Source organism: Orcinus orca, chromosome 7 (genome assembly GCF_937001465.1).
Source record: "Orcinus orca chromosome 7, mOrcOrc1.1, whole genome shotgun sequence".
In the NCBI taxonomy this organism is placed as follows: domain Eukaryota; kingdom Metazoa; phylum Chordata; class Mammalia; order Artiodactyla; family Delphinidae; genus Orcinus; species Orcinus orca.
Window position 1 is genome coordinate 76,020,566 of NC_064565.1, and position 26,760 is coordinate 76,047,325.

Genomic DNA, 26,760 nt, shown 5'->3' on the forward strand with positions numbered 1-26,760 from the left:
GGCAAAACATCCACATTAAGAGCTGAGACCCTCCTTTGCTAAGATGGTTCTACTCATTTTACAAGGTCACAGGCCTTCAATTATAGCTGCAAACACTCAGGGCAGATCTCCAACCCTAGCTCGACCCCTGTGGGAGGAAGCGGATGACCTGTTCAGGACAGCAGCCAGACCTAACAGAGGCACCTACTGTCTGCTCAAAAGTCAGCAGCAGATAAGTAGCTACAGGGTGATGCCAGAAGTTCTCAAGCTCCCACATTTGGGGGGAAAGAAAAGGAGCCTCTGATCAACCGTGTTTGAGTCAAATCTGCATCCCCAAGACCAATCAGTTTGGGACACAGATCAAGTGTTCAGCAAACATTTGCTGAACACAGAATGTGGCTCTACTCTTTCTGGCCGATCATGAGGAACCTATCTTTAACTCCCTGTCATTAGTTAGATCCAACTTCTAGTAATACTACAACTTTGTCTTATAGCCCACAAAGTGCTTCTACAAGAATTATCTCACTTGACTCAATCAGGGAAGTTGGGAGGTAGGTAGGGTTGGTTTTATAATATCATCTCCAATTTACAGAAGAGAAGACAACTCAAGAGAGCTTAAAGTGACCTCTTCAAAGTCAAAGAATGAGTCCTGGGCCTCGTGCTTACTATACTTTTATCCAATCCACCATAAACTAGACATATAAGCAGGGAGACAAATCTAAAACTGTGAATTATTATGAAACTGTAGGCCTTTAGAGAGAAACAGATGTTACCCAAAACAGATGTTCTGTAACAAAAGCCATATTAAACAAATGGGGAATGCAATTAAGGAAAAAGAAATCAAGATTTTTTAAAATGTTTTTATACAGAAATATTTTACAAAGATTTTACAACATAGCAAATCATTATGTCATACTATAGAAAGGAGAAAAAGATTAAACCTCAAGGATAAAGAAAGTGCTCAGAGCAACATATTGCCGTCTCCATGAAAGTGCATGAACAGTTAAGGCAAAGTACCCCACTGGTACTGGCATGTTGCAAAATGACTTGTAAAACAGTTTTTACTTGTAAAATATATATACAAAAGGGTTTTTTTTTCCTCCATTTTTCTCAAAGATGTTTGAAAGGGATACATTTATGAACAGTCTTGCTCTACAACTAGGTAAAAATAACTCCTGGGTACAAAAGAGTAAAAGTAAAAATGCTCTACCAAGCATGTTAAAAGTAAGTCAAATGATTTATAAAACAAAACCTTTCCAAGTTTGGGCTTGCTTTCTACATTTAACTTGCCAGGCTGAAGGCTAATTCCCTCATATTCCACGACAGAGATCATTAAGGATAGCAACGTGAGTTAAATCCAGAACTTGCCCTTTGTGTGACTTTTAACTTCTAGTTTCTATGGCCGAACCACTGGCATGTTTGAAGTCCTCATGCATTCACTGTGTTATAAATCTACTCTAGAGCTTTGCTTCTATCTTCAGCTTACACAATAGCCATTTTATGAAGTGTTACATATGCTTAATACAATATTTTGCCCTAGCTGATAAGAAAAATACAAAGGTGGTCTCTAAAGTTTAACCATAAACCCTATTAGAGTATTCTAGTTAAGTATTTCATTTTTCCACATAGAGGTAAATCCCTTAACATCAATCGGATCAATAAGGATAACACTGGTTATCAAATTTTAATCTTCAAACTTGGAAGAGAATTTGTTTTTATAATATAACTGAGAATAAGATTTTTTTAAAAAGTAAATTAGCTAGACTTGAACAAGAGTGTTAGGGAAAACTGACATACCTGAATTCTAGTACAGATAATAAAAATCTGCCAAAGAATAACTTAATTCACATGACTAATCACTCTTTTATATAAAATTTTACCTACTCATGAGAAATAGGGAAAATCAGTGTTACTATTTTAGTCTCCATATTTAAACTGAGTTTTCCTTTCTCTATTTTTTTTCCACCCTTAAATATAAGGGAAATTAACCAGCTCATTTCTGCTGGCTCAAGTTTCCTAACTAGCTTTTAGCCCTCAAGGTATAGCTGTGGTAAAACCAGAGAGAGACACCGAGCCATTTATTGGAATTCTGAAGTACAAAATAGGCACATGTGCTCTACATAACCTAGTAACAGGGATAGCAACAGTTAAACTGTCTTACACATCCGATGTATTAGTTTGATTTGCATCTGTAACTTCTTTATCACTATGACCACAGACAAAAAGTTGGGAGCCCAGAGATTTCTGGGCAAATCGGAAATACATGATGTGGCCCATTGCCACAAAAGAGACTGAAATCAATACGAGCAAGCCAAAAGCTTCAGGATTTGGAGCCAGGATGACCATGATGAAATGCAGAAGATCAAGAAGATAGTTCATGGAGTTCTGTACACCATTTATAATGCCTCTCTCAGATTCGACTACATTTTCTTGCAGCAACTGTGTCACAGTTAAATCAAAGGACCAAAGACCTATAATAAAAGATAGTTTTTAGAGACTTAATTTTAACTTATAGCTGTACATTTCAGATTTACAGATTAAAAATCTGTTGACGTGCAAAATACATACTTAACCCTATTACCTTCAAGTCACCATATGTATATTTATCATAGCCTAGCCTTAGAGAATTATTTTTCATTAATAAATACTGAGTTAAATTGTTTCAAGAAATTGTTTTTACAGCCACAAGACAAAAATAAGTCTAATCTACAAACTTCTTAATTCTGTTTTTCTGTGATTATTCATACTGTGAAAGCAAAACTCTGAAATCAGAGACATAATAAATCCTATTAAAATTACTAGTATTTTTAAAGTTTAAAATGAGTAGACCTAATATATTGTTATCGTTGAAGTGTAAGGAAACTTTAAACCATTAATACATTTACTGTTTGGGTTCTAAAGCCCCTACAATAAAGCTGTCTTGCTTAAATATTAATGTCTTTGATAAATTAATGAACTGCTTTGTATCACAGGATAAATATGGTTTCATTTCAAGAACGATTTCAGGCAGAGATAATTCATCAGTACTCTATTAATGATTCCTTAAATTTTACTTTGTAAGAGGTCTTTACATTATGTTTCCTTCCAGAGCTATAAAATCCATTTGTTTGGCAAAGTACACAATAAACAAATGTCAGCTAGAGAAGACCTTTGAAGGATTTTTTTTCCCTAACTACTGTCTTATTTTTTTTTTAATTTAAACCCCAACCCCTTTTTTTTTACCTTGTCCCATTGACATATTTGTTAAATTACAGTCCTTTTGGTAAAGTTATAGCAATATAAAGACTCTAAATTACTAAAAGTATAATTATTATTGATAATATCTTTTGAAAAATTAAGTAAACTACATTAAAAGAGTAAGATATCCATTTAGTAAAAGTTTTCAAGGCCTAACCATGTTTTAAGAAGGTATACACACACACAAATATAGATTTTTTTAACTATAAAATAAAAATTTCATAATAAGTGACTGGATTATACATAAGGATAAATAGTGGATCTTGCTTAAATTAACATTCAGGGAATATTTTAGACCACTTACTGTTGAATTATCTGAAACCACACTGCAAAAAGACACTTTAGTTCATTAATATACAAAAAGAGATTTCTTACCGATTCTAGCAGCAATGACGCCTGCGAACAGCAGACTGACAGAGATTATAGGCACAGATTTAGGACTCATCTCTGGGACAATGTTAGCAGGATCAGATCCGTTTGACATGTGCATATCAGTTGTAGAGATGATTTCAGATATTTTTGTAGGTGTAATTGAAAGTGGTTCTGTTTGAATGAACCTAGAACGGATATCTTCAAAAGGAGAAACAGACAAGTCCAAGGGGCTTCCAGGCATGAACACGGAGATCACACACAAGATCAAACAGGAAAGCTGTGCAAATCCTGAGATCAGACCAGTCCGAACCAGGCCATATCTGTGACGTAGCCATGTAAAAGCCACAGTTCCCATTATTCCAGTTACGGCTGACGCTCCCATCAAAATACTGAGGATGGACCCGCTCAGCCCCTGAGTGTAGGCGTACCCTGTAGTGATGCAATCAAAGCCCAGGACAGTCATATAGAGGAAAGCAAGACCCATGCCTGCCAGGAACACCGGCTGGTTGTAATAGGAGACCCATCCATCTCGGAAGGTGCGGAAGGGCTCAGCCATCTGGGAGGCACAACTTAGCTCTTGCTCATGTTCAAGTTCATGGATGTCAGGGTCTTTCTCACCCATTAGATGAGTTCCCTCCAGGGATTTTGGCTCAGTTTCTGTTAATAAAAGACATTATTATTTGAGGGAGGGGACATGGGGGAAAAAGCCAACTATCTTAGTATTTTTTCTTCTCCCCTCTCCCTCACCCGTGGAGGGTATCACCCTTGGATACCCTTGGCTACTACAATATAAAATGTATTTTCTTTTACTCATCTAAGAATTCCAGCCGAGGAACAATCTCCAAGTATTTGTGTTAAAGAAACAAAATACTATTGATACTTCTCCCCTCCTCTCTTCCCCTCTCTCTCAGAAATTATAATCCCACCAAAGTAAACAGCAGGAAAACAGATCAGATAACATATAATAATTGTCTGGGGAAACACAGAATCTTATTTTCTGGGACCCTTTTAAGATTACATTTGTTCAGAAGACCAACTTCCTCTTCTTTTCTTGAAAAATGCCCACCTCATGTCCTCACTCCCTTCCACTGTCTTACAAATGGCGTGTTAACTCCCTTCTTTATAGACTCCTAGGAATTCTCTTGTTCTCTTTCTCCCACTGTTCTTCCCATTCCTATGGCTCAATTTTGCCCAGCCCTCCCTCAATGAATTGCCCCTCTGTGTCTGCTGTTCCTGTTAAGGAAAAGGGTCAGGGGTCCCATTCCAACTCCCTGAGGTTCAACCCAGAGTTGCTCCTTGGACCGTCAAGAGCCTGGGTTCTGACTTACTACCACATTGATATATTTAACCTCATGCAGGCCTTCAGTGGCAACTAAACGTGATATAAATTCAAAATGATTTCGGCCTTAACCAATGTTTAAGGTCTGAAAATAAGAATAAAGGGATTAAACATTTTGTTGAGTTTACCTTTGTATACATTCAGCTGTTTCAACTCAGTTTCCTCTTTAGGAGCAGCTTTCACAGCTAGAGCAGGGGTTTTCTGATAAACTTTCCAGAGCAGAAAGTACTCCACACACATGGATACCAAATTCCATCCCGAAATGAAACCACAGCCAATGACTGGGGAGCCAAATGTCATAATCTGGCCTACAGCCATGGGGGCCAAGATGTTGGTTAACTGGTCAATCCTTCGTATTGTAGCATTCATATCTACCGAGGTAGGCGAAAGAGGCAGATAAGTGTGCAAATCTATCAAAGAGAGACTGCCCACTTACATAATACAACTCATAAACTAAGAGTAGAGACTCCTAAGATGTAAACTTCTAAAAGCATTCTGCAAGCAAACCATTTTGTTAGAAAATCATTTGTTGCTTGGATCAAGTCATTAAATTTGCCTCAAAAATCGTCATTCCCTTGGGATTATATAAATGTGCCTGACATCAGCTTTTAAGAAATGAATTCGATAGTAACTCTACATTCATTTATTTCAACAAGCATTTATTAAATGCCTATTATGAGCTAGGCACCATTCCGGCACCATAGCAAAAAATGAAGAATATCGTTCCCTGTCTTCATGAAGTTTACACTCCCAAGGGAAAACAAAAATAATAAATCAACAAGCATGTAAATATAGAGCATGTCAGATGTTCATGAAATATTGTAGTGAAAAATAAAGCAGAAAAAAAGGGCATAGAGAGTGCTCAGGGGAAGGGGGAAATTTCAGTTTTATATATGGCAAGGTCAGGGAAGAACTCACTGAAAAAAAGAGAGCATCACAGCAGAGGCGTGAAGCAGCAGGAGGCAAAAGAGTGAGTCATCCGGATATCAGGGAAAAGACGATTCCAGACCAAGGGAAGTGCAAAAGTCCTGGGGCAGGAGGAGTTTGCTCAGAGGAACAGCGAGGAGGCCAGTAGGGCTGGAGCAGAGTGAGGAAGGGAGAGGATAGGAAGAGATGTGGTCAGAGAGGAGAGAAGATTGGCCCAATCATGTAAGGTCTTAGTCTATTACTCAAACTTCAGTTTTTACACTGAATGACTCAGGAAGCCTTTGGAAGTTAAGGTACGGAGAGGTGGTATCACGGGACATATTTTTAAAGGTTTATTTTGGCTGCTGTGATGAGAAAACAGTGTAAAGTAAGTGTGTGTGGGGGGGGTGTAGACAAGCACAGAGGCAGGGAGACAGGCGGGAGATGACGTGGCATGGAGCAGGACAGGAGCAATGGAAGTGGAGAAGTAGATACTGCATGTACTTTAAAGTAGAATCAAGAAGCTTGAAAACAGATTAGGTATGCTATGTGACAGAAAGAGAAGTATTAAAGTTTTTACCCTGAGCAACTATTGGAAGGACAGAGTTTCCACTTACTGAGAAAGACAAGACTTCAGAAGAATCAGGTTTTGGACAAAAGAATAAGCATCTGGTTCTAGAGATGTTGATACATCTCTAGAGGCCCCGTCAAGCAGACAGTTAGTCATATAGGTCTGGGGTCTAGGGAAGAAGCATGTGCCAGATTTGGGAGTCATCGGCAGCTTGAGTTTTGAAGCAATGACACCGGATGAGATCACCAGGGGAGTGAGGGTAGATGAGAAGAGACAAGGTCTGAGGACTGAGTCCTGGGCATGCCAATGTTCAGAGGTCAGGAAGATGAGGAGGAATCAGCAAAAGAGGAGAAAAAACAGGAGAGCAGGGTGTCCTAGAAGCCAAGAGGTAAGAATGTTTCAAAGAGAGGGGAATAATCAACTGGTAAGTGACGCTGGTAAGTCAATGAAGATGAGCACTGACCATCAGCTCTAGATAGGCCACATGGAAGGTACTGAGGACCTCAAAAAGAATGGTTCTGGTGGAGCAGTAAGGGCAAATGCCTGATTGAAGTTGGTTTAAGAGATTGGTGCCAACTCCAGGGGACACCATTTCTATTATATTTTAAGTGAGTGGCACCCCCTGGATTCATAATGTGAATGTTGCCCCCCTGGCATTATGGAAAGCAAGGCCCTGACCAAGGAAAGAAATTGGAAAGAGTGAGCAAAGATATTTCTTTTTGTTAAGTTTTGTTCAAAAGAAGGACAAAGAAATGGGGTGACAGAGGGGTAAAGACAGTGATTTTTAAGATGAGAAAAGTTATAGCATGTTTATATGCTGATGCAAATGATACAGTAGATGAGAAGGGATGGAATCTGAATCTACTGCACAAGTGGCAGAGCTGTTCTTAGGAACGCAAGCAATTCAACAGTGTAGGTCACGTAAACGGTCTCAGGTACAAGTAGGAAGAGTGATGTGAAGGTGGGAGCACACGAAAGTTCTCTCCTCATTTTTCCATTTTCTCAGTAGAATACAAAGCAACGTCATCAGTGAAAGTGAGGATGGGAGAGGAGGTACTGAATGTATGAGGAGAAGGGAGAAAGTGAGAAATAGTGCTTTAGGAAAGTGGGAGAAGGAAGGGACCAAAGAAAATAGTATGATCATCTGGCAGCATGAGGGGGCCAACTTGAACCCAATGGTCATGAGCTTTAAGAGACAGCAAAGTTGTACGTTTTTTACCAGCCATGTGCTACTGTGGAGAGCTGGATTTAAGCAGGGTCTTATGAAGGGAAAGTGACAAAAGGAGAGGAGGCCAAGTGAGCTGAGGGTATACACTAGGAGGCATTCAAATGGGTGGAACAACTGACCTTGGAATTTAAGCTGGGTAAGGAGGAGAGACAAGAAAGGTCATGAGCAGTAAAAAGGTAGTGGAATTAATGGCTTGTAGATGCCAACCAGGTTGGAGCATGGCTGGGGTACCAGGAGGAGTGAGCTGGAAAGACAGGAGGTATAGTTCAAGTCTTGGATGCTGGAGATTGAGATTATGAAAAGGGAGGGTTTAGTAGTGATACCAAGGTCTAGGGTATGACCATGGGAATGTAGCTGAGTCAGAGTAGAGGACAAGATGAATAAAGGAGAGGAAGTCAAGAAAATAACCTACTTTCTCGTTCTCTATCTCACGGAGTAGAGTGAAAATTATTGAGACAAGTCCTCATCAATCATGTGGGGTGCTTTAAGGGAAAAGCAGTATGTGACTAATAAGTACATTAATAGAAAACTGCCATCATTCTTTCTCTAGTTCTTCCTGGTCCTCAACTGCCTTCCAATTAGTCCTATGTGTGCAGAATGCTTATATGATAACAGGAGAACTTTGACATATTTCACCTTTCGCTTGAGAGGCAAAGGCGGTTTTCATTGATCTTACACACAGCCATTTTTTGCCATGGCCTCATTAACTTCCATCTGCCCCTACTAATAAGTTCCTAACAGGGAAGTGTAGAATTGATCCAAATAACTCAATAATCTGAATCCAAAAATCAAGTACTAATGAAAATATACTCTTGGATCTGAAGGCCCCAGAACAAAAACAAAATTTAGTTAAAATGATTTGTTAATCTTTCACTACCTCCATTTTCAAGTGCTCATGAAGCTTCCTAATGCCACAAATTTCTTTTATTTAGAATTTAGAAATTTCTATCTCAGGAAGCTAATAATGTTTAGATGTAATGTAGTGTCAGAAAACAGATTTTATTTTTCTGAAGCAGAATGAATGAAATAATAATTTTGAAAAAGACCCAATCATTTTACTGTTAACAGCCTAGAGAAGAAATGGTCCTCTGAATGTGTAAACATATTCTTTTTGCAGGTTTGTATTTATTCTTACGCAAACACACAAATCTGTGCTCATTTAATTCCAATTTAACTGTTTTCAGTTACAGCTGTGGCACAGAGCATGACATTCAGTAACCACTTACTATTATAAAAGGTATATTACCTCTCATAGAATAATAATAAAAAACAGATTTGCTGAACAAATAGTAGCTAGCAGGTTTGTCTACCTCAAATATGAAATCAATTTTCAGTCAATAGAGTTCAAACAAGAAAGTTATCTGTCGTACTTGATCAAGCCAACCAGTAGATGTTTCATTAGAATGGTGGACAAGAAAAACCTCAGAAGCTATTAATAAAAAGTGATTAACAAAGGAAATGAAGAAGAAAATAAAACAACAGATGGAATAAAAACTCAGGCAAAGGAAATGAGTTTCAGAAAGGTTTGACAGGTTAAGGGTCATGGCTCCAAAGAATGTTTTAATAAAACACTAAATCAAGTACCTAGACAAATTAGTTAACAGATTAATTAACAGTATTTATGTGGGCAACGAGCATCTTTCCTGGAGCTGTCTAAATTAGATGGTAACAGCTATATTTTGACCTGATGCCACTGGAGTTATAAAACTTTTCAACCTTCCAGGGAAAATTTCTCTTGTTCTTTACCCTCAGTGATACAACTTCCAATTTTAAAAACTACTCTGAAATCAAGAAACATTGGGATGAGGAAATGGGAGCAATTAGCATCCAGCTCACAACCTTCCCTCTTTATGGGCACACCCCTCCCCCATCACCCCCACCCCCCCCACCCCCCCCCCCCCGCCACACACACACACCTCACAACGCACACCCTGCCCCGTCTCCTGCTTGGTTTCTAACAGTCTTTGCTGGCAACCTCAAAAATTTCTCTTCTACTTTTCCTTTACCCTCCTCCTTTTTTTCTGTTCTGTAACTCTGCCTTCTAACAGGAATGGTACCAAAAACCCATGGTTAGAGCCTTGCTGACCCTCGGGATGGAAGAAGTTTCTGTTTCCTGTTTTGAAGCATGGTTTTTAATTAATTTTAAAACAAACATGGAGGTCAAAACCTGAGGAAAAACAACATGGAGGTTTTCCTTCATTAGGCTACTGACCCGTTCTAGGGGCTGGATTTGAAACAGCACCGCTTCCTAAGCTAATTCGCAGTGGACAAGAGTTCAACAGGCAGCTTACTTCCTTTCTTAAATTTGAGAAACTCCAGAAGGTTAGAAAATAGACTGGTTAGCCTGGATTTTTCCACTCTGCAATAATTCCTCAAATAAAGAAGGACAGCTGAGAAATGGCCAGTCATATTTTTGTTATTTTTCTGGAATATCACTTTGTAGTCAGAAAGATCCCAGAAAGTTATGTGAGAAAGAAAATCATCTTAAAAGCCACTTTTTTCCCCAAATACATTTCAACAGATATATATGTGATCTGTTTTCAAAATATATCTTTTTTGTGCCCTTTGAATTTTAAAACATGGACATGTATTACATCTGTAAAATTGCACACTAAAAGAGAAAGTAAATAACAGGGAAAAAACACCAAAAAAAAAAAAAAAAGGACAAAGTCTTATCTTTTAATTCCACGTGACAAAAAAGAGAGATGGAATTATTTCCTATTAGTAAATGATCACAGGAAGAAAAATCAGTGAGAATCACTACTTTAGCTCCAGAGAGAATTTCCTGCAATCCAGACTCACAAGTGTTAATAAATTCATCTTCCACACTCACCATCCTCTAAAATCACTGTGGTATTTCTATCTGGAGCAGTATTATTACTGCTACCACAAAGTGACGACTTCTAAGCAAATCCTTCATTTTCTTCATTTAGACCTTCCACAGATTTTGTACCCTTTCTCTCAACCTCCTTTCTACCGTTTTTTTTTGAAACCACGTGTCTAGTCAAACAAAGTTGCTTGCTGACCCCCGTACTCAATCTTGCCTCTGTGTCCTGATAAGCCACTGAAGTCATCAGGAATGGTTTCCTTGTCAGTCAGGATGGTTGGGAAATGTGTTTGTGATACCCATTATCTCAATGACCAGCAGAGTTGACTCAGCTGACCTGATCGGTAGATAGGTGTAGCCTTCCTCCTTTACTCTGTGTAATTTCAATCCAAGTTGTGTCTGGGTGCTGTACTGGGGGGCAGGTGGGGAATATCGAGTGAGGTAGGTAATTCTGAGCCCAAGTAATCTTGAGGTAATGGACGTGTTGCTTTGTAAGCACTCTTCAGACTTTCTTTGCTCCTCTTGTATATGTTTCCAATGGACAACTAAGATGCAAGCTTTTTAAAAACCCATGTTCTATCCTGTATTTCTTTAGTATTCATAATAGCAGTTACATAACACCATACATAATGTAATAAAAGTTACCAATTATGCCTTTAAAGTTGAAGGAATTCACTTCTAGAGTCTCTCCTAGAATTAAGTTGTTTCCATTTGTTTGGATAAACACAATATCCATAGTATAACCAGTAAGTACTGGTAATAATATCCACAGTATGACTGTTAAAATCACAAGTCAGATTTTCACTGTTCTAAGTATTAAGAAAACATTTAGAAACAGTTAACAGAATTTCAAAGAAAGAGCTCAAAAGAAATGTTCTTCTATTTCAGGTTTGCATAGAATAAAAGAGAAGGTCACTATCCTATAAATTAGCTTCATTAACAGTGAGGTAAATCTTTGCACTGAGACAGATAATGTTGTAAGAAAAAGACTATGACTTCAATTTATTACTCTTAAAAAATACTCGGAGAAAAAGGCTTAAGCTTCATTTACTACCACTGATTTAAAGTGAATCCTGATAAAACCCATTTGGTAGAAAGAGAAAAGCAAATTACCTGCTAGTTTGCTTCTGTCGTTTCCTGCAACAACCACAATCCAATCCCTTTGGATTGTGATTGCAGTAGCAGTACTGGCCAGGTTTGCAATATTTGCAATAGTGATGATCAGGATATAGCATGAAGTCTAAGGAATTACAGGAAAAAATTATTAAAATGTCAGTTTTACCATACTGTACCTACCTCACTGTACAATATAGTTTAAAATGGTCTTTGGTAACATAATAATAAAATTTTTATTTTAATTTCATTTCATAAAATCATAAATCATTCTACTTTGTACACATGAAACAATAAACACCAGTTGTCAAGTTAAAGGGCATAATGTCTTTCTAACCTGTATCATCTGTGGTACGCATAATACAAAAAATTTTAATAGTCATATGCACATTTATGTCACATAGTTATCATAAAGTGTTAACATAGGGGTGGTTTTTAATTTTCCCCACAAATATGTCCTTTGGAAAAAACAGTGACGGGGAAGTGAGAAGACTTGAATTTAAATCAGAGTTCTGACACTTTCCAGTTGCATGGGCAATCAGCTAACATCACTTTGTCTTACTTTTTTCATCAACAAAATGAAGGCAATAGACTAGAATATTTCTTGTCCTACCTGGCTTTGAAACTCTACAATATCAATCCAAATATACCTAAGCAGATTAAATAGGAACATCAAATTCACTGCTTTCCACTACACCCATCTCTCTCCTCTTTTCCATCAAGCTATCATGAAATCAGAGTGTGGAAGTTATCTAGTCTATGTCCTCAAACAGAAATACCACTTATTATTAGGAGAACACAATCATGACTGATTTATATACATATATATATACCATTTCTTAAATGGTGTGAAAAAATTACAGGTTAATACCACTGAGCTTAAAACTAGCAACTGATTTATGTAATAAACTCTTAGAACTACCATTAAAAAACAAACAGGAAGGGGCTTCCCTGGTGGCTCAGTGGTTAAGAAACTGCCTGCCAATGCAGGGGACATGGGTTCAAGCTCTGGTCCGGAAAGATCCCACATGCCGCAGAGCAACTAAGCCCATGCGCCACAACTACCGAGCCTGTACTCTAGAGCCCATGAGCCACAACTACTGAGCTCGTGTGCCACAACTACTGAGCCTGCGCTCTAGAGCCTGTACTCCACAACAAGAGAAGCCACTGCAATGAGAAGCCCACGCACCACAACAAAGAGTAGCCCCTGCTCTCCGCAACTAGAGAAAGCCCGCACACAGCAACAAAGACCCAATGCAGCCAAAAATAAATAAAAAAATAAAACAAAACAAACAGGAAAACAACCAATGGAATGAAATTTAAATTCAAACAATACTTAATGAAAGCCTGTTAAGGGCCAAAAGACAAAACAAGACAAAAATGGTACGGGATATTAAAATAGACACAGAGATAAAAATTAACAGGCCCTAATTCTTAGAAAGGTATAACCTTCCAAGACTGAACCAGGAAGAAATAGAAAATATGAACAGACCAATCACAAGTAATGAAATTGAAACTGTGCTTAAAAATCTTCCAACAAACAAAATCCAGGACCAGATGGCTTCACAGGTGAATTCTATCAAACATTTAGAGACGAGCTAACACCTATCCTTCTCAAACTCTTCCAAAACATTGCCGAGGAAGGAACACTCCCAAACTCATTCTCTGAGGCCACCATCACCCTGATACCAAAACCAGACAAAGATACTACAAAAAAAGAAAATTACAGACCAATATCACTGATGAATATAGATTCAAAACTCCTCAACAAAATACTAACAAACAGAATCCAACAACACATTAAAAGGATCATACACCATGATCAAGTAGGATTTATCCCAGGGATGCAAGGATTCTTCAATATATGCAAATCAATCAGTGTGATACAACATATTAACAAATTGAAGAAGAAAAACCATATGAACATCTCAATAGATGCAGAAAAGATTTTGACAAAATTCAACACCCATTTATGATAAAAACTCTCCAGAAAGTGGGCATAGAGTGAACCTACCTCAACATAATAAAGGCCATATACGACAAACCCACAGCAAACATCATTCTCAATGGTGAAAAACTGAAAGCATTTCCTCTAAGAACAGGAACAAGTCAAGGATGTCCACCCTCACCACTATTATTCAACATAGTTTTGAAAGTCCTAGTCACGGCAATCAGAGAAGAAAAAGAAATAAAAGGAATACAAATTGGAAAAGAAGTAAAACTGTCACTGTTTGCAGATGACATGATACTATACATAGAGAATCCTAAAGATGCTAACAGAAAACTACTAGAGCTAATCAATGAATTTGGTAAAGTGGCAGGATACAAAATTAATGTGCAGAAATCTCTTGCATTCCTATACACTAATGATGAAAAATCTGAGAGGAAAATTAAGGAAACACTCCCATTTACCATTGCAACAAAAAGAATAAAATACCTAGGAATAAACCTACCTAGGGAGACAAAAGACCTGTATGCAGAAACCTATAAGACACTGATGAAAGAAATTAAAGATGATCCCAACAGATGGAGAGATATTCCATGTTCTTGGATTGGAAGAATCAATACTGTGAAAATGACTACACTACCCAAAGCAATCTACAGATTCAATGCAATCCCTATCAAATTACCAGTGGCATTTTTTATAGAACTAGAACAAAAAATCTTAAAAATTGTATGGAGACACAAAAGACCCCAAATAGCCAAAGTGGTCTTGAGGGAAAAAAATGGAGCTGGAGGAATCAGAGTCCCTGACTTCAGACTATACTACAAAGCTACAGTAATCAAGACAATATGGTACTGGCATAAAAACAGAAATATAGATCAATGGAACAAGACAGAAAGCCCAGAGATAAACCCACGTACCTATGGTCAACTAATCTATGACAAAGGAGGCAAGGATATACAATGAAGAAAAGATAGTCTCTTCAATAAGTGGTGCTGGGAAAACTGGACAGCTACATGTAAAAGAATGAAATTAGAACACTCCCTAACACCATACACAAAAATAAACTCAAAATGCATTAGAAACCTAAATGTAAGACCAGACACTATAAAACTCTTAGAGGAAAACTTAGGAAGAACACTCTTTGACATAAATCACAGCAAGATCTTTTTTGATCCACCTCCCAGAGTAATGGAAATAAAAACAAAAATAAACAAATGGGACCTAATGAAACTTACAAGCTTTTGCAAAGCAAAGGAAACTACAAACAACACAAAAAGACAACCCTCAGAATGGGAGAAAATATTTGCAAACGGACAAAGGATTAATCTCCAAAATATATAAACAGCTCATGCAGCTTAATATTAAAGAAACAAACAACCCAATCCAAAAATGGGCAGAACACCTAAATAGACATTTCTCCAAAGAAGACATACAGATGGCCAAGAAGCACATGAAAAGCTGCTCAACATCACTAATTATTAGAGAAATGTAAATCAAAACTACAATGAGGGGCTTCCCTGGTGGCACAGTGGTTGAGAGTCCGCCTGCCAATGCAGGGGACACGGGGTCGTGCCCCAGTCCAGGAAGATCCCACTGCCGCGGAGCAGCTGGGCCTGTGAGCCATGGTCACTGAGCCTACGCGTCCGGAGCCTGTGCTCCTCAACGGGAGAGGCCACAACAGTGAGAGCCCCGCGTACAGAAAAAAAAATACAATGAGGTATCACCTCACACCAGTTAGAATGGGCATCATCAGAAAATCTACAAACAACAAATGCTGGAGAGGGTGTGGAGAAAAGGGAACCCTCTTCACTGTTGGTGGGAATGTAAATTGATACAGCCACTTTGGAGAGCAGTATGGAGGTTCCTTAGAAAACTAAAAACAGAATTGCCATATGACCCAGCAATCCCACTACTGGGCATATACCCAGAGAAAACCATAAATCAAACAGTGCATTGCAGCACTATTTACAATAGCCAGGTCATGGAAGCAACTTAAATGCCCATCGACAAATGAATGGATAAAGAAGATGTGGTACATATATACAATGGAATATTACTCAGCCATAAAAAGGAATGAAATTGGGTCATTTGTAGAGACATGGATGAATCTAGAGACTGTCATACAGAGTGAAGTAAGTCAGAAAGAGAAAAACAAATATCATATATTAATACAGATATGTGGAACCTAGAAAATGGTACAGATGAACCGGTTTGCAGGGCGGAAATTGAGACACAGATGTAGAGAACAAACGTGGACACCAAGGAGGGAAAGCGGTGGTGGCAGGGGTTGGTGGTTGTGGTGTGATGAATTGGGAGATTGGGATTGACATGTATACAGTAATATGTATAAAATGGATAACTAATAAGAACCTGCTGTTAGAAAAAGAAAAAAGAACAAACCAAGCAAAAATCTAAACATCTTATAAATGTCTACTAGTTGCATTAAGTCAATTATGTAATCTGTTCCCTGCATTACCAAATTCTGTATATCAGTTTTAAATCAAATGCAGCACATTGTCTTTACACTGCATTCCATGCTCTATTTTACACATGAACATGTTTCTGAGAAATTGCATTTAAAAAATGAAAAATGTAATATTATTTTCATAATTTCTTATATTACAAAAACAAACATACACTCTCATAGAAAAACTTGGTCTATAGCACAATATTATTTTCATAATGTATATAAAGTCCAAGTTCAGTCTGACAATAGAAACTCTCCTTCCTACACTTTTCAAACCTTCTCTGTGTGTTGCATACATCCATCACTCAGAGAAACTGTGCTTCCCCTATTTTCATGCCTTTATGAATGCCAGTCCATCATTCCACAAATAAATTTTAAAAACGAAGAGGGATTGATGGGAAGATGGATGTGCCAATGGATAAATATACGATAAAGCAAGTATAATAAAATGGCAGAAGTAGAAACTAAGTGGTACGTATATGGGTGTTCACTGGAGAATTCTTCTAACTTTGCTGAATGTTTGAAATATTTCATAATGAAATCTTGGGAGAATAACATCCTATTTTCAAGGCCCACCTAAATGGCCAACCCAGAACTCCATTTTTCTCGAAGGCACTTAATCATGCTACCATGTATCATAGTTATTATGTGTCACATCTAATCTCCCTACAGGATCCACACTTGAATCATTTTTCTATCATTCAAATGCATCTAATACAACTTACACACAATAATCATTCAACAAAGCGGAAGGAAATACTTTGACTACAGACTGAAAATATCACTGTTCTTTAGTAATACTACTAATAAAACTATCTTCAAATATTACAAAAAAAAAAAGAAGTATCCTACTGGTTTTGACATGCTATGTTTAAATTTTAAAAATTATCTTTCCATTCTGAACATGTTCTAATTTCCATGCTGTTTTTTTCTCTGACTTCCATGTATTTCTGGTATCTTTAAATTTGTAAATATACAGTTATTAAAAAAAAAAAATTAACAGGCCCTATTTGTGAAAAGACACTCCCTCAAAGAGTTTTCATCTTTTACCACTAACAGACATTCAATTTTCTACCATCAAGAATCTTGTTGAGAACTTACAAGAACCCATCCATGGTACATGGTCAGAAGGTCTTTTTTATGTAAGAAAACCATCATCAGGATGATTCCACACAGGATGACCGAAACATTCTGGATCACCAGTGAAGTCTGGGCCACTATACAGAGAGAGAAACAAAGTGTTCATACACCAAAACATCTCAAAGGAGATGTTTTTATCCATACATCACTGTTCTACTGTATTAATACATATGCAAATTACTACAAGAAATAAAAATATTCCTGAAGTAAATTCTGCCTCAACTATTTCCAGTAGGGCCCAGCATACCACATCAGACCAGTAAAACCTGCAGACAGAATAAAGAACTACCCCTCATTTTTCCTGTTAGTTGAAGCCATTCATAACGACCACATTTTCATTTTCACAGTTTATTCACTTTAAAGTTTACTGTCATAAACAGAACTATATTAACTACATAAACAAGATCCACCTTTCGGGGCTTTGTAGCTTAGACAAAAATGAGAACATGTAGGAGGTTATGGAGGAGGTTAAGTAAGAGGTCATGGAATCCATAACCTCCTAGATGGCAGGCTGAACTTGGTAAGATCGTATGGATAAATAGGAAGGACATATAAAAAATTGCCAAGAACAAAGCAGCAGTGTGTTCCTTTTACTAAAGTTATTTGCATTGTTATGAAATTCTAAACTACACCTTTTCTCACAGAAAATGCCAACTTTCTGAGACGGAGGCACCCATGTAGATAAAGGGCTGGCATAAGGACAGGTTAGGATACCAGGTAAGGACACCTGGTAGTCTTTTCTCTGCCACTCACGAGGGAAGATGATCTAGGGAAGAATACTTAATATCTCTTATGTCTGTGTCTATAAGGCGAGGATATAATACATACCTGCCTTCCTTACTTTACGGGGTCATTTTGATGCTCAAATAAAATACTTTGAAAGCACTTTGAAAAATACAGAGGGTTGTATATGTAAGGTATAATTACAGCTCTTGCCTTTAAGGACAGTAAAGCTCATTCTGGCTTGGAACATTACATCAAAGCCTTGAGACAAAACAAACTGCTTTCTGAAATTAATTTGAAATAAAATCCCAACATATAACTCATTCATTCATTGCACAAGGCTATTAAATATCAACTGAATGAGGTTCTTGGCTTTCAGGACCCCACAGACCAGAGGAAAGGTAGACATGTGAAAGAATAATTATAAGAGCATAAATGTAATAGCAGAGGTATTAACAAAGCTTTATGGGAGTGCAGGAAAAAAAAGTGTCTCTGGTTAACTCAGCCTAGAGACATCAAAGAAGATTTTCATGGAGGTTGTCACATGAGTTGATTACATAGGATAAGTGCAAGATTGCTATCCCACCACACTCTTCTTCATCCAACTCAACATTCTATCCTAAACTACAATTTCAGCGCTCAACAGTCATAAGGTTAAAGGTCTCTATGTATAACATTCCCACATACATATTCCTATGTATAATGATGTAAAGAAGTAGAAATTGTTTTTCCAGGATACAAAACATTTTTCTATATGTGTTTTGGTCTATCGATTCTCAAAATAGAAAAATGTCCATCTTGGCCATTTTACTAATAGCATCAAGTCCTGGAATTTGATAATCCAGTTGCTCTCTATCCGGGGGCAGTTATCCCGCACTGAAAGAAACAGATACCTCAGTCTCTCCCCAGTGTCTAGGATAGACATGGCCAGGTCTTAGCATTATCAACTGAGGAACTAAGGAAAATTTTGCCCTGAATTATTATCCAAATTGCCCTTATATTCTGAATAATTAAACTGTTCATTCACTTTCTCTCTTTCCTATACAATACTTAATGATTTCAGTATTAATGCTCTAGAATAAATGTTAATATATTATCACTTCTTCTTTTTTCTTCAAAAATGTATAATTCAGCTCTCTGTGATCCAGACTCAGGTATTCTTTTCTGAATCCATTGTTTTCACTTCCCCTACATACCTGCCTATATAAAACACAGTAACCCAGAGGATAGATGTTAAAGCTGTCCCAGGAACGTCACATTAAACAAACTCCAGTGCAAGTCATGGTTAAAGGATGCCAGAGTTAGGTAAACTCTTAATGTTTAACATGGTTCGCAGAAAAGTGCCACAGTGTTAATCATTAACATTTGTAATTTACGAACAGCCAAAAAAGATACCCCACAAAATCTATAAACTCAGTATCCTGGCATCCCAACTTTGGGCAGGAGCCCCAGGACCCTCCATGCAGAGGTGCTGCCACTGAGCACCCCATCACTCAGGTGGCGGCTGCAGACGCAAAGTGGGTTAGTCACAGAGGTTTCTCTCTAGCTCAGGCACTAGTCCCACAAACACAAAGGCTTTTATAACACCACTCACCTTTAAGTCTGGCATTCTTATCCACCCAATCACCAATGATGGCTCCTAGGACCAGAACAGACCCTGCCACCACCAGCCCGTAGACTGCAGTCAAGAGAAGGCTGTTTCCATAGAGCTCTACCAGAAACACAGACACTGCAAAGTGCCACATCCGATCCCCCTTGAATAAGAGAAGATAAAAGGTTCTGATAAAACGTTGTACATTGCTAGTCAATTATACTCAAGAAGTTGCTTCCTTAACAAAAGGGCACTTTCCGGCTACATTATGAGATTCTCAAAGTCAACAATTCCTCTATGGATTGAACGTAGTCAGGTGTTAAAACTGTTTGTCCTGGCACAATGGAAAATATTCTTGCCCAGATACTAAGTAAACCCGAAAAAAGCATGATGTTAATGAAACAAACGTACTCCCTATCATTCTAGAAAAAAATACAGTTTCCAAGCCCAAGGAGGTTTTTTTGAGATAAAACCTGTTCCTTTTTGTATCAGGTTTCTAGCCGGGCCTGGGATTTACCTATCCTGATTTGAAAGGCATAAAGGAGTTTGCTATTGAACCAGAATGAAACAAGTATAGTTTACAAATATCAGTTATGCCTTGAATGTCAAGAAACAGCCAGTTTCCCAATTTGTAAAATGGTAAGGATGGACTATATGACCTCTCAAGTTTCTTTTATCTCTAACATTCTAAAATCTATGTTCTATTTTCATAAATAAATTTCAAAGTCATAAAACAGCAGAACAATCAGAAAGATGAAGTTAATATGCGCAAATTCTGGTACCATATGAATGAAGATGTTAGAAATCAATACATAAGTAGTTATTTAGTTATTTTTGACGCAGTCGTTATTTTCAACACAGACGAGTTTTGAAAGGGGAAAAAAACTATTTCTTCACTCCAGAGTATATAGGGAATTTTGGAATTCATTGCTGCAAAATGTGGAAAAACAGAAGCTTTTAAATGAGTCAGGCAAATTAATGTGTAAGAAATCTATAATGGACCTTGTTATGAGCTTTTAGGCTCCATCCCTGACTTGTTAGGTTAACCTAAAACAGGACAACAATGTTCTATCATAACCTATCCCTAAGAAATCACTACAGGAAACTAAATTCCCAGGCTAGGCTCCTTATGGACTGGAAGAAGTACTACACTCCTAGTTCCTTCCAATGTCTCTTAACATCCTCCTGACAAATTTAATGTATAAGGAGCAAAGTATTATCCTAGTATGGCAAATGCTTTTAAGCATTTAATAAAGGCAAGACAACAATCTTATGCATCCAAAGTTAAACTGATGCGCATATTCCGTAGCAATCATTTACAATAAACTTCATGTACACCAGTATTTCTCAAGTGGGGGGTGATTTTACCCCCTAGGGATCACTAAGCAATGTCTGGCGCTATTTTGGGTTGTCACATCTGCGAGGATAGATTTACTACTGGCATCTACAGTCCCCCACAACAAAAAATTATCCAACCCAAGATGTCAATAGTGCCAAGGTACAGAAACTTTGGTGTAGAGGATTATGAACATTGTTTAGAACCACAATTTAAAATTAACATAAGATTAGGGCCTTGAGGGAGAGGGTGAACATGGCCAAGTAAACGTTAAAACAGACACTGGAAGCCAGTGGAAACACCATACTTGAAAGACTGATTCTCACTCGATGGTCTGGAATGTGAGCTCTAGAACCTTCTGCACTCTCAACCCTCAGCACAGTGCACAGCCCAGAGTAGAAACACAACAAATAACTGCGGAATCAACAAAGGAGTGGATATGCAGTGGATCCCGGCTGTAAATGAGTACAGAATGAGACTTATTTATGAACTATATTGTTCTGCTACATTAGATTTGCTCCATGAATGTTCAAGAAGTTTGACGCTTAATCAGTACCATACTTCATATTTCTGGGACAGCTTTTTAAAGTTTGCTTTGAAAATAGAAATCTTTTCCATTTACGTTGGAATTCCATTTCAAATACCCTTGTACTAAATGACTAAAAATATATATACACATACAATTTGTAACCAATAAAAAGACAAGTTTACACATTAAGATAAAAATGTCAATAAGAATTGGGGCTTCCCTGGTGGCGCAGCGGTTGACAGTCCGCCTGCCGATGCAGGGGACAAGGGTTCGTGCCCCGGTCCGGGAAGATCCCACATGCCACAGAGCGGCTAGGCCCGTGAGCCATGGCCGCTGAGCCTGCGCGTCCAGAGCCTGTGCTCCGCAACGGGAGAGGCCACAACAGTGAGAGGCCCGCGTACCGCAAAAAAAAAAAAAAAAAAAAATGTCAGTAAGAATAACAAATTAAGCTATTTTCTTAATCTTTAACATGAGAAACAAATTTAGATTTGATTAGAATAAAATGGCATGAGGTGAGGGGAGGTACTTTATCCTAATCTCTCTCTATTCCTCTGAAAAGACAAAAACATATGAATGCCTCAAATGATAGGCTGCCTCCCTGAGTGAATTTCCTCTTTCTTAACATAAAGAATAAGAAATATTATCCCACTACTATTGCTTCTTCCTTTTTGAAAAAAATTTATTTTTATTGAAGTATAATTGATTTACAATGTTGTGTTGGTTTCTGGTGTACAGCAAAGTGATTCAGTTATGTGCTCTTTTCCATATTCTTTTCCATTATGGTTTATCACAGGATATTGAATATAGTTCCCTGTGCTATACAGTAGGTGCTTCTTTCTTTCTTTGTTGTTTTATTTTTTCGCTTTAAAGCAGGACTTGAAACAAGTGCTACGAAATGAAAGTTTTCTCTCTTGCTTATGCCCTGTATGGCATGCCTCCTCCTTGATGGACAGGAATAAAACTGCTCCACTTGGGACTTCCCTGCTGGCTCAGTGGTTAAGAATCCAACTGCCAATGCAGGGGACAGAGGTTTGAGTCCTGGTCCGGGAAGATCCCACATGCCACAGAGCAACTAAGCCTGTGTTCCCACAAGCCACTACTACTGAGTCCACGTGCCACAACTACTGAAGCCTGCGCACCTAGAGCCTGTGTTCTGCAACAAGAGAAGCCACTGCAATGAGAAGCCTGAGCATCGCTACAAAGAGTAGCTCCCCCTCGCCGCAACTAGAGAAAGCCCGTGCACAGCAACAAAGACCCAGTGCAGCCAAAAATAAAATAAATTAATTAAAAAACAAATAAACAAAAACTGCTCCACTTGCCCCAATTTCCAAAGGGTTTAGGCTTTAAGAAGTAACAGACTCTACACTCACAAAGCCCAAGAATCAGGTAAACTCTCTGTAAAGGTTGACTAAGTGCAATCTCAGGCCCACCCAGCCGTTCCTTCCTAACATCCATTTCCTGCCCACCCACAAGCTCTCATCATACTTTGAAGATTTGTTTACATGTTCATCTACCTCCAGTGCACTGAGAGCCAAAGGCCAAATGAATGTCTGTGAATGAATGATCACAGTCATTAATGCACTGAATACTACTCAGCAGTACTGCAGGCACTAGAGATTCAGCAGTGCGCAAAAATCAAGATTCCTGCTTTCGTGCCGCTTGCATCCCAGTGAACAGAGACCAAAAACAAATCTAGAATGGGTCAGGTGGTATAAATGCCATGAGGAAAAATGCAGTAGGGTGGGGCAGGAAGGTGGCATTCTGCATGAAGTAGTTAAAGACCTAGGAGAGAAACCCAAGGAAGTAAGATCGGGCACCATGCAGACATACGGCGTATAAATGGAGACAGTCCGTAGCATAATACAGAAGATGTCAGCACTGGCCACCCTTTTTCACTGCCTTACACTGTTAGTTATTCTTTTGTAATTAGATATATTTTTTTAAAGCCCAACCTGAATTATATGATAAGCTCCTTGATGACAGGATCCACTTCTTACCATACTTTGTATTCCAGTAGTATAGAGTAAAATATATTGATCCACTGGCAGAAAGAAATGAAGTCAGAAATAAAAAGTATTCAACCTCACACAAACCTAATGCAATATAACCTTCTACCCTAACACCTCTATACTCAAGTGTATAGGAAACCATGAATCGGCAGAGTCAGTAGGGTGATGCATAGATAGGCATGCATATGTATGTATGTACATATATAATAAATAAGCAGACATCTTTTGTTGTAATAAAATCAGGCAAAGTGTCAAACAGGAGACAAAACTCAAAAGATTGAATTAGAGAGCATTCCTCTTTTACACTCCTTTACAATAAGTGAAAATCCACTACAACTTACACGACTACAATTGCTGTGTTTTGTTTTGTTTTGTTTTAATCCAAGTTTCCCACAAGAACTCCTTTTGCTCAATTTACTGTAAGACTGGAGTAAGCATCTGTCACTTTTCTTGTGTTTTCCATTCATGACAAAAAAGATCCTCCTGGAACAACCACAGTTCCACTCCTTTGGCAAATCTGACCTGCCAACCTAATAATGAAAGGTCGCATAAACCTTAAACTTAATCAGTGTTTGGAAGTTAGGCACCTTCTTCCCCTAAGAGATAGGTCCAGACCACAAGGTTAGAATTTCAGATACTATCTCCATCACTTACTGGGGTTTTTAAAATACTTAATACTTACTGAATTAAATTGGAAGAACAATTTAATTGGATTTAAATTAATTAAGGGTAGTTTCACTCAATTTCTATTCAGAATCATCAGTTATTGGAAATGAAACTCACGCCAAGTCCACCTTGTTTACATGTATTTTCAGAGTCATCCCTGTCTAAGCCTCTGGGGAGAAAGAAGCTGGCCTTTCTAAAAAAGCCATCTTTGAACTGCTATTTCTTAAAGAGCTGATAACTTAGCTTAATAATTTCCCAAGGGCATGGGTACAGATTTCCTCATACAATAGTTTGCATTCATGTCTTAAGAACGATCCAAAAGAAGTTTCCAGTTTAAAAAGAAAATAACATTCACAAAATTTACTCTCAAAATTCTTTCCCCTTACTTACGGTTCTTTTAAATTAAATATCATACATGAGGCATGAATAGAATTTACACAGGTTTATTGCTTTTAAACAGTAAGACCAATTGTTTAATTTAAAAGATTCTAATCATCATTAATTAAATACACATCTAGCATCCCTTGGGGATTATTCTTTTGGGTTGAGGAGTGTTGATGGAGGAATCCAGGCCCACAGAAACACTGGGACTCTTCCAAGACCATGGAAGAAGTCAGAGGGAGACTTATGAGTCAGTTGCTGATTTTCGTTGGATGATGGTTTTTAAGATAGACTGAGATGCCCCACACATATCTAGCTACAGATAACATTTTAAAAGACCAGAATTTACACCACTCAGATATTTGTTCTTGGGGTCAATTATATTTAAATTAACCTTAGAATGCTATTTTTAGCCTAACTCAGTCACTCCACTATTCTACTGTATTTTCATAGCGCAGTAGGCTGGAACTTATAATTTTAACAAAAGAAGAAAACAGAGAAATATCTTAAAATGTGAAAAAATAGAAGGTCCATGAGACATCCATCCATTCTTAGTAGCAGATATTACCATTTATTAACCCTTGTAATGCAAAATACAATTTACAAACAATGCAAATAGTCCTGTCCTTGTTAATCCTGTTTTTGGATAGCTGCCAGTCTACATAAAGTATGATAGCTCAATAATTAATAGCATTTACTAACACCTATGGGAAAATATCTTTGGTGAAAATAACTTTTTTGTTAGAGCATGTATGTTTGGTTGATTTATTTCTTTAGCTGCATGACAAAACTGCAAGATGGCTTAATACAACTGGCCCAAATGAGAGGCAACAAGAAATTGTGCAAGCATGTTGTAAGAATTACTGTAGATTTTCACTTACCCATGTAGATAGAGAATGACCAAGGTAGAGAAGGAATTTTGCAGAGATCAGGTAGTTTGCTAAGGATCCTGCAAAGACACACAGTAGGCAGATAAAAAGCGTATTTAGTCACTTGAGTGAGCTGAGATTGGAATGCTTACTCATTTGTCCTTATTAAACATAATTATTAAAAACTACTTTGTGGGGCAAACCATGTACATTTCATCAAGTCACCTAGAAATTGATGGGTCGATGAAAAATTCAGCACGACCTCTTGGTCAATAACCGCATAACTTCACATACAGTGAAAAAAGCTCTTGTTTCAACATTCTTTAACTCCATTTTATTTTTGACAAGATAATCCAAACTACCCAGTCTACTTCTCCATCCTTGCCTGTGTGCACGCCCCTTTCCCCATACTTTGAAATGCCTTTCTTCCTTAACCCCCAACAAAATATGAGTCGAACGAGCTACTAATCACACTGGTTAACAGCTGAGCCACATTCCTCCAAAACCTGCGTGGAGGTGCCGGTCTCCACTGCGCAACCTGTTTCTACCACATGCGTTCGGTCCACTCACCACAGCATCTTCCCAGGCGGTTTTGCTCTCTTGCCCTGGTCATGACACCAGGCGCCCCCCGCTTGCTCTTCTGCTGCTACGGCTGCCGCTCCTGCTGAGGTGCTTGTTAAGAGGAGTGCAAGGAACTGAAGAGAGCACCGTTGAAAACACAACAGCTCTGTGCAAAAAGCCTCCGACGACGACTATACCAAAAAAAACACAAAAAAACAAAAGGAAAACGGCCCGGGGGTCTTCTTTTGGTCTTCCTTCCAAACTTAGCCAACACTGTAGCTGAAGTTGGAAAGGCAAAGCCTTATGGAAGCGGGTGGGAAGGCTCAACAGGCCGGCCGAGCTGCGTCGGGTGCCCTGTTTGTGCTGCCGCCACCGCCGCCGCCGCCGCCGCGGGCCCGGCTCAGGCCGGCCCTTATACGAGGCCTGGGGCGGAGCTCCGGCCGCCGCCGCTCGGGCCACCCCTCCCTCTCAGGGCCATCTGGGCGTCCCCGCAGCGCGAGGCCAGGGGCCCTGCCGCCCTCCACGCCCTTGCCAGGAGTCGCCGCCCGCCCGCGGCGCAAGGGTCCGACTGGCCGCGAGCAACCCGCGAGCCTGCGGGGACCGTCGCCGGACGAACTCTGCTCGCCGGGTTTTCCGCCCTCCGGGAGGCCGCGAGAAGAGATCGGGGAGGTCGGGCGGCCGGGAAGGGCAGGACCGCGCGCCCAGCCGGCGGGGCGGCGGGGAGAGGCGAGCGGCAAGGCCGGGGCCGAGCCGCGCTTCTTTGCACCAGCTGCCTGGCCAGTCGGGGAAAGGGCGGCCGCCAACGGTCGTCGTGCAAAGCACCAGCCCAGGCTTGGGGGTGGGGGAACATCCTTTTTTTGTTTTGTTAACGAAAATCATTTTTAATATAGGTATCTAAATAAATATAATCCGTGTCACAGTGGCCGCTTTCCTGGCCTTCCCATTCCGGCCCGCCTGCGGCAGAGAAT

At 38.9% G+C, this 26,760-nt stretch overlaps 1 protein-coding gene across 1 annotated transcript; it reads right to left on the reverse strand.

The window, feature by feature from the left end:
- Positions 1-635: 635 nt before the first annotated feature.
- SLC40A1 (solute carrier family 40 member 1) lies at positions 636-26,496 on the reverse strand. Its single transcript, XM_004276928.3, has 8 exons — positions 25,802-26,496; positions 25,244-25,311; positions 19,445-19,604; positions 17,089-17,204; positions 11,573-11,699; positions 5,056-5,298; positions 3,592-4,245; positions 636-2,450 (listed from the first exon to the last, which is right to left on the reverse strand). Exons 1-8 carry the CDS (start codon positions 25,842-25,844, stop codon positions 2,137-2,139), a joined length of 1,725 nt encoding a protein of 574 aa, XP_004276976.1. The 5' UTR covers positions 25,845-26,496; the 3' UTR covers positions 636-2,136.
- Positions 26,497-26,760: the final 264 nt, after the last annotated feature.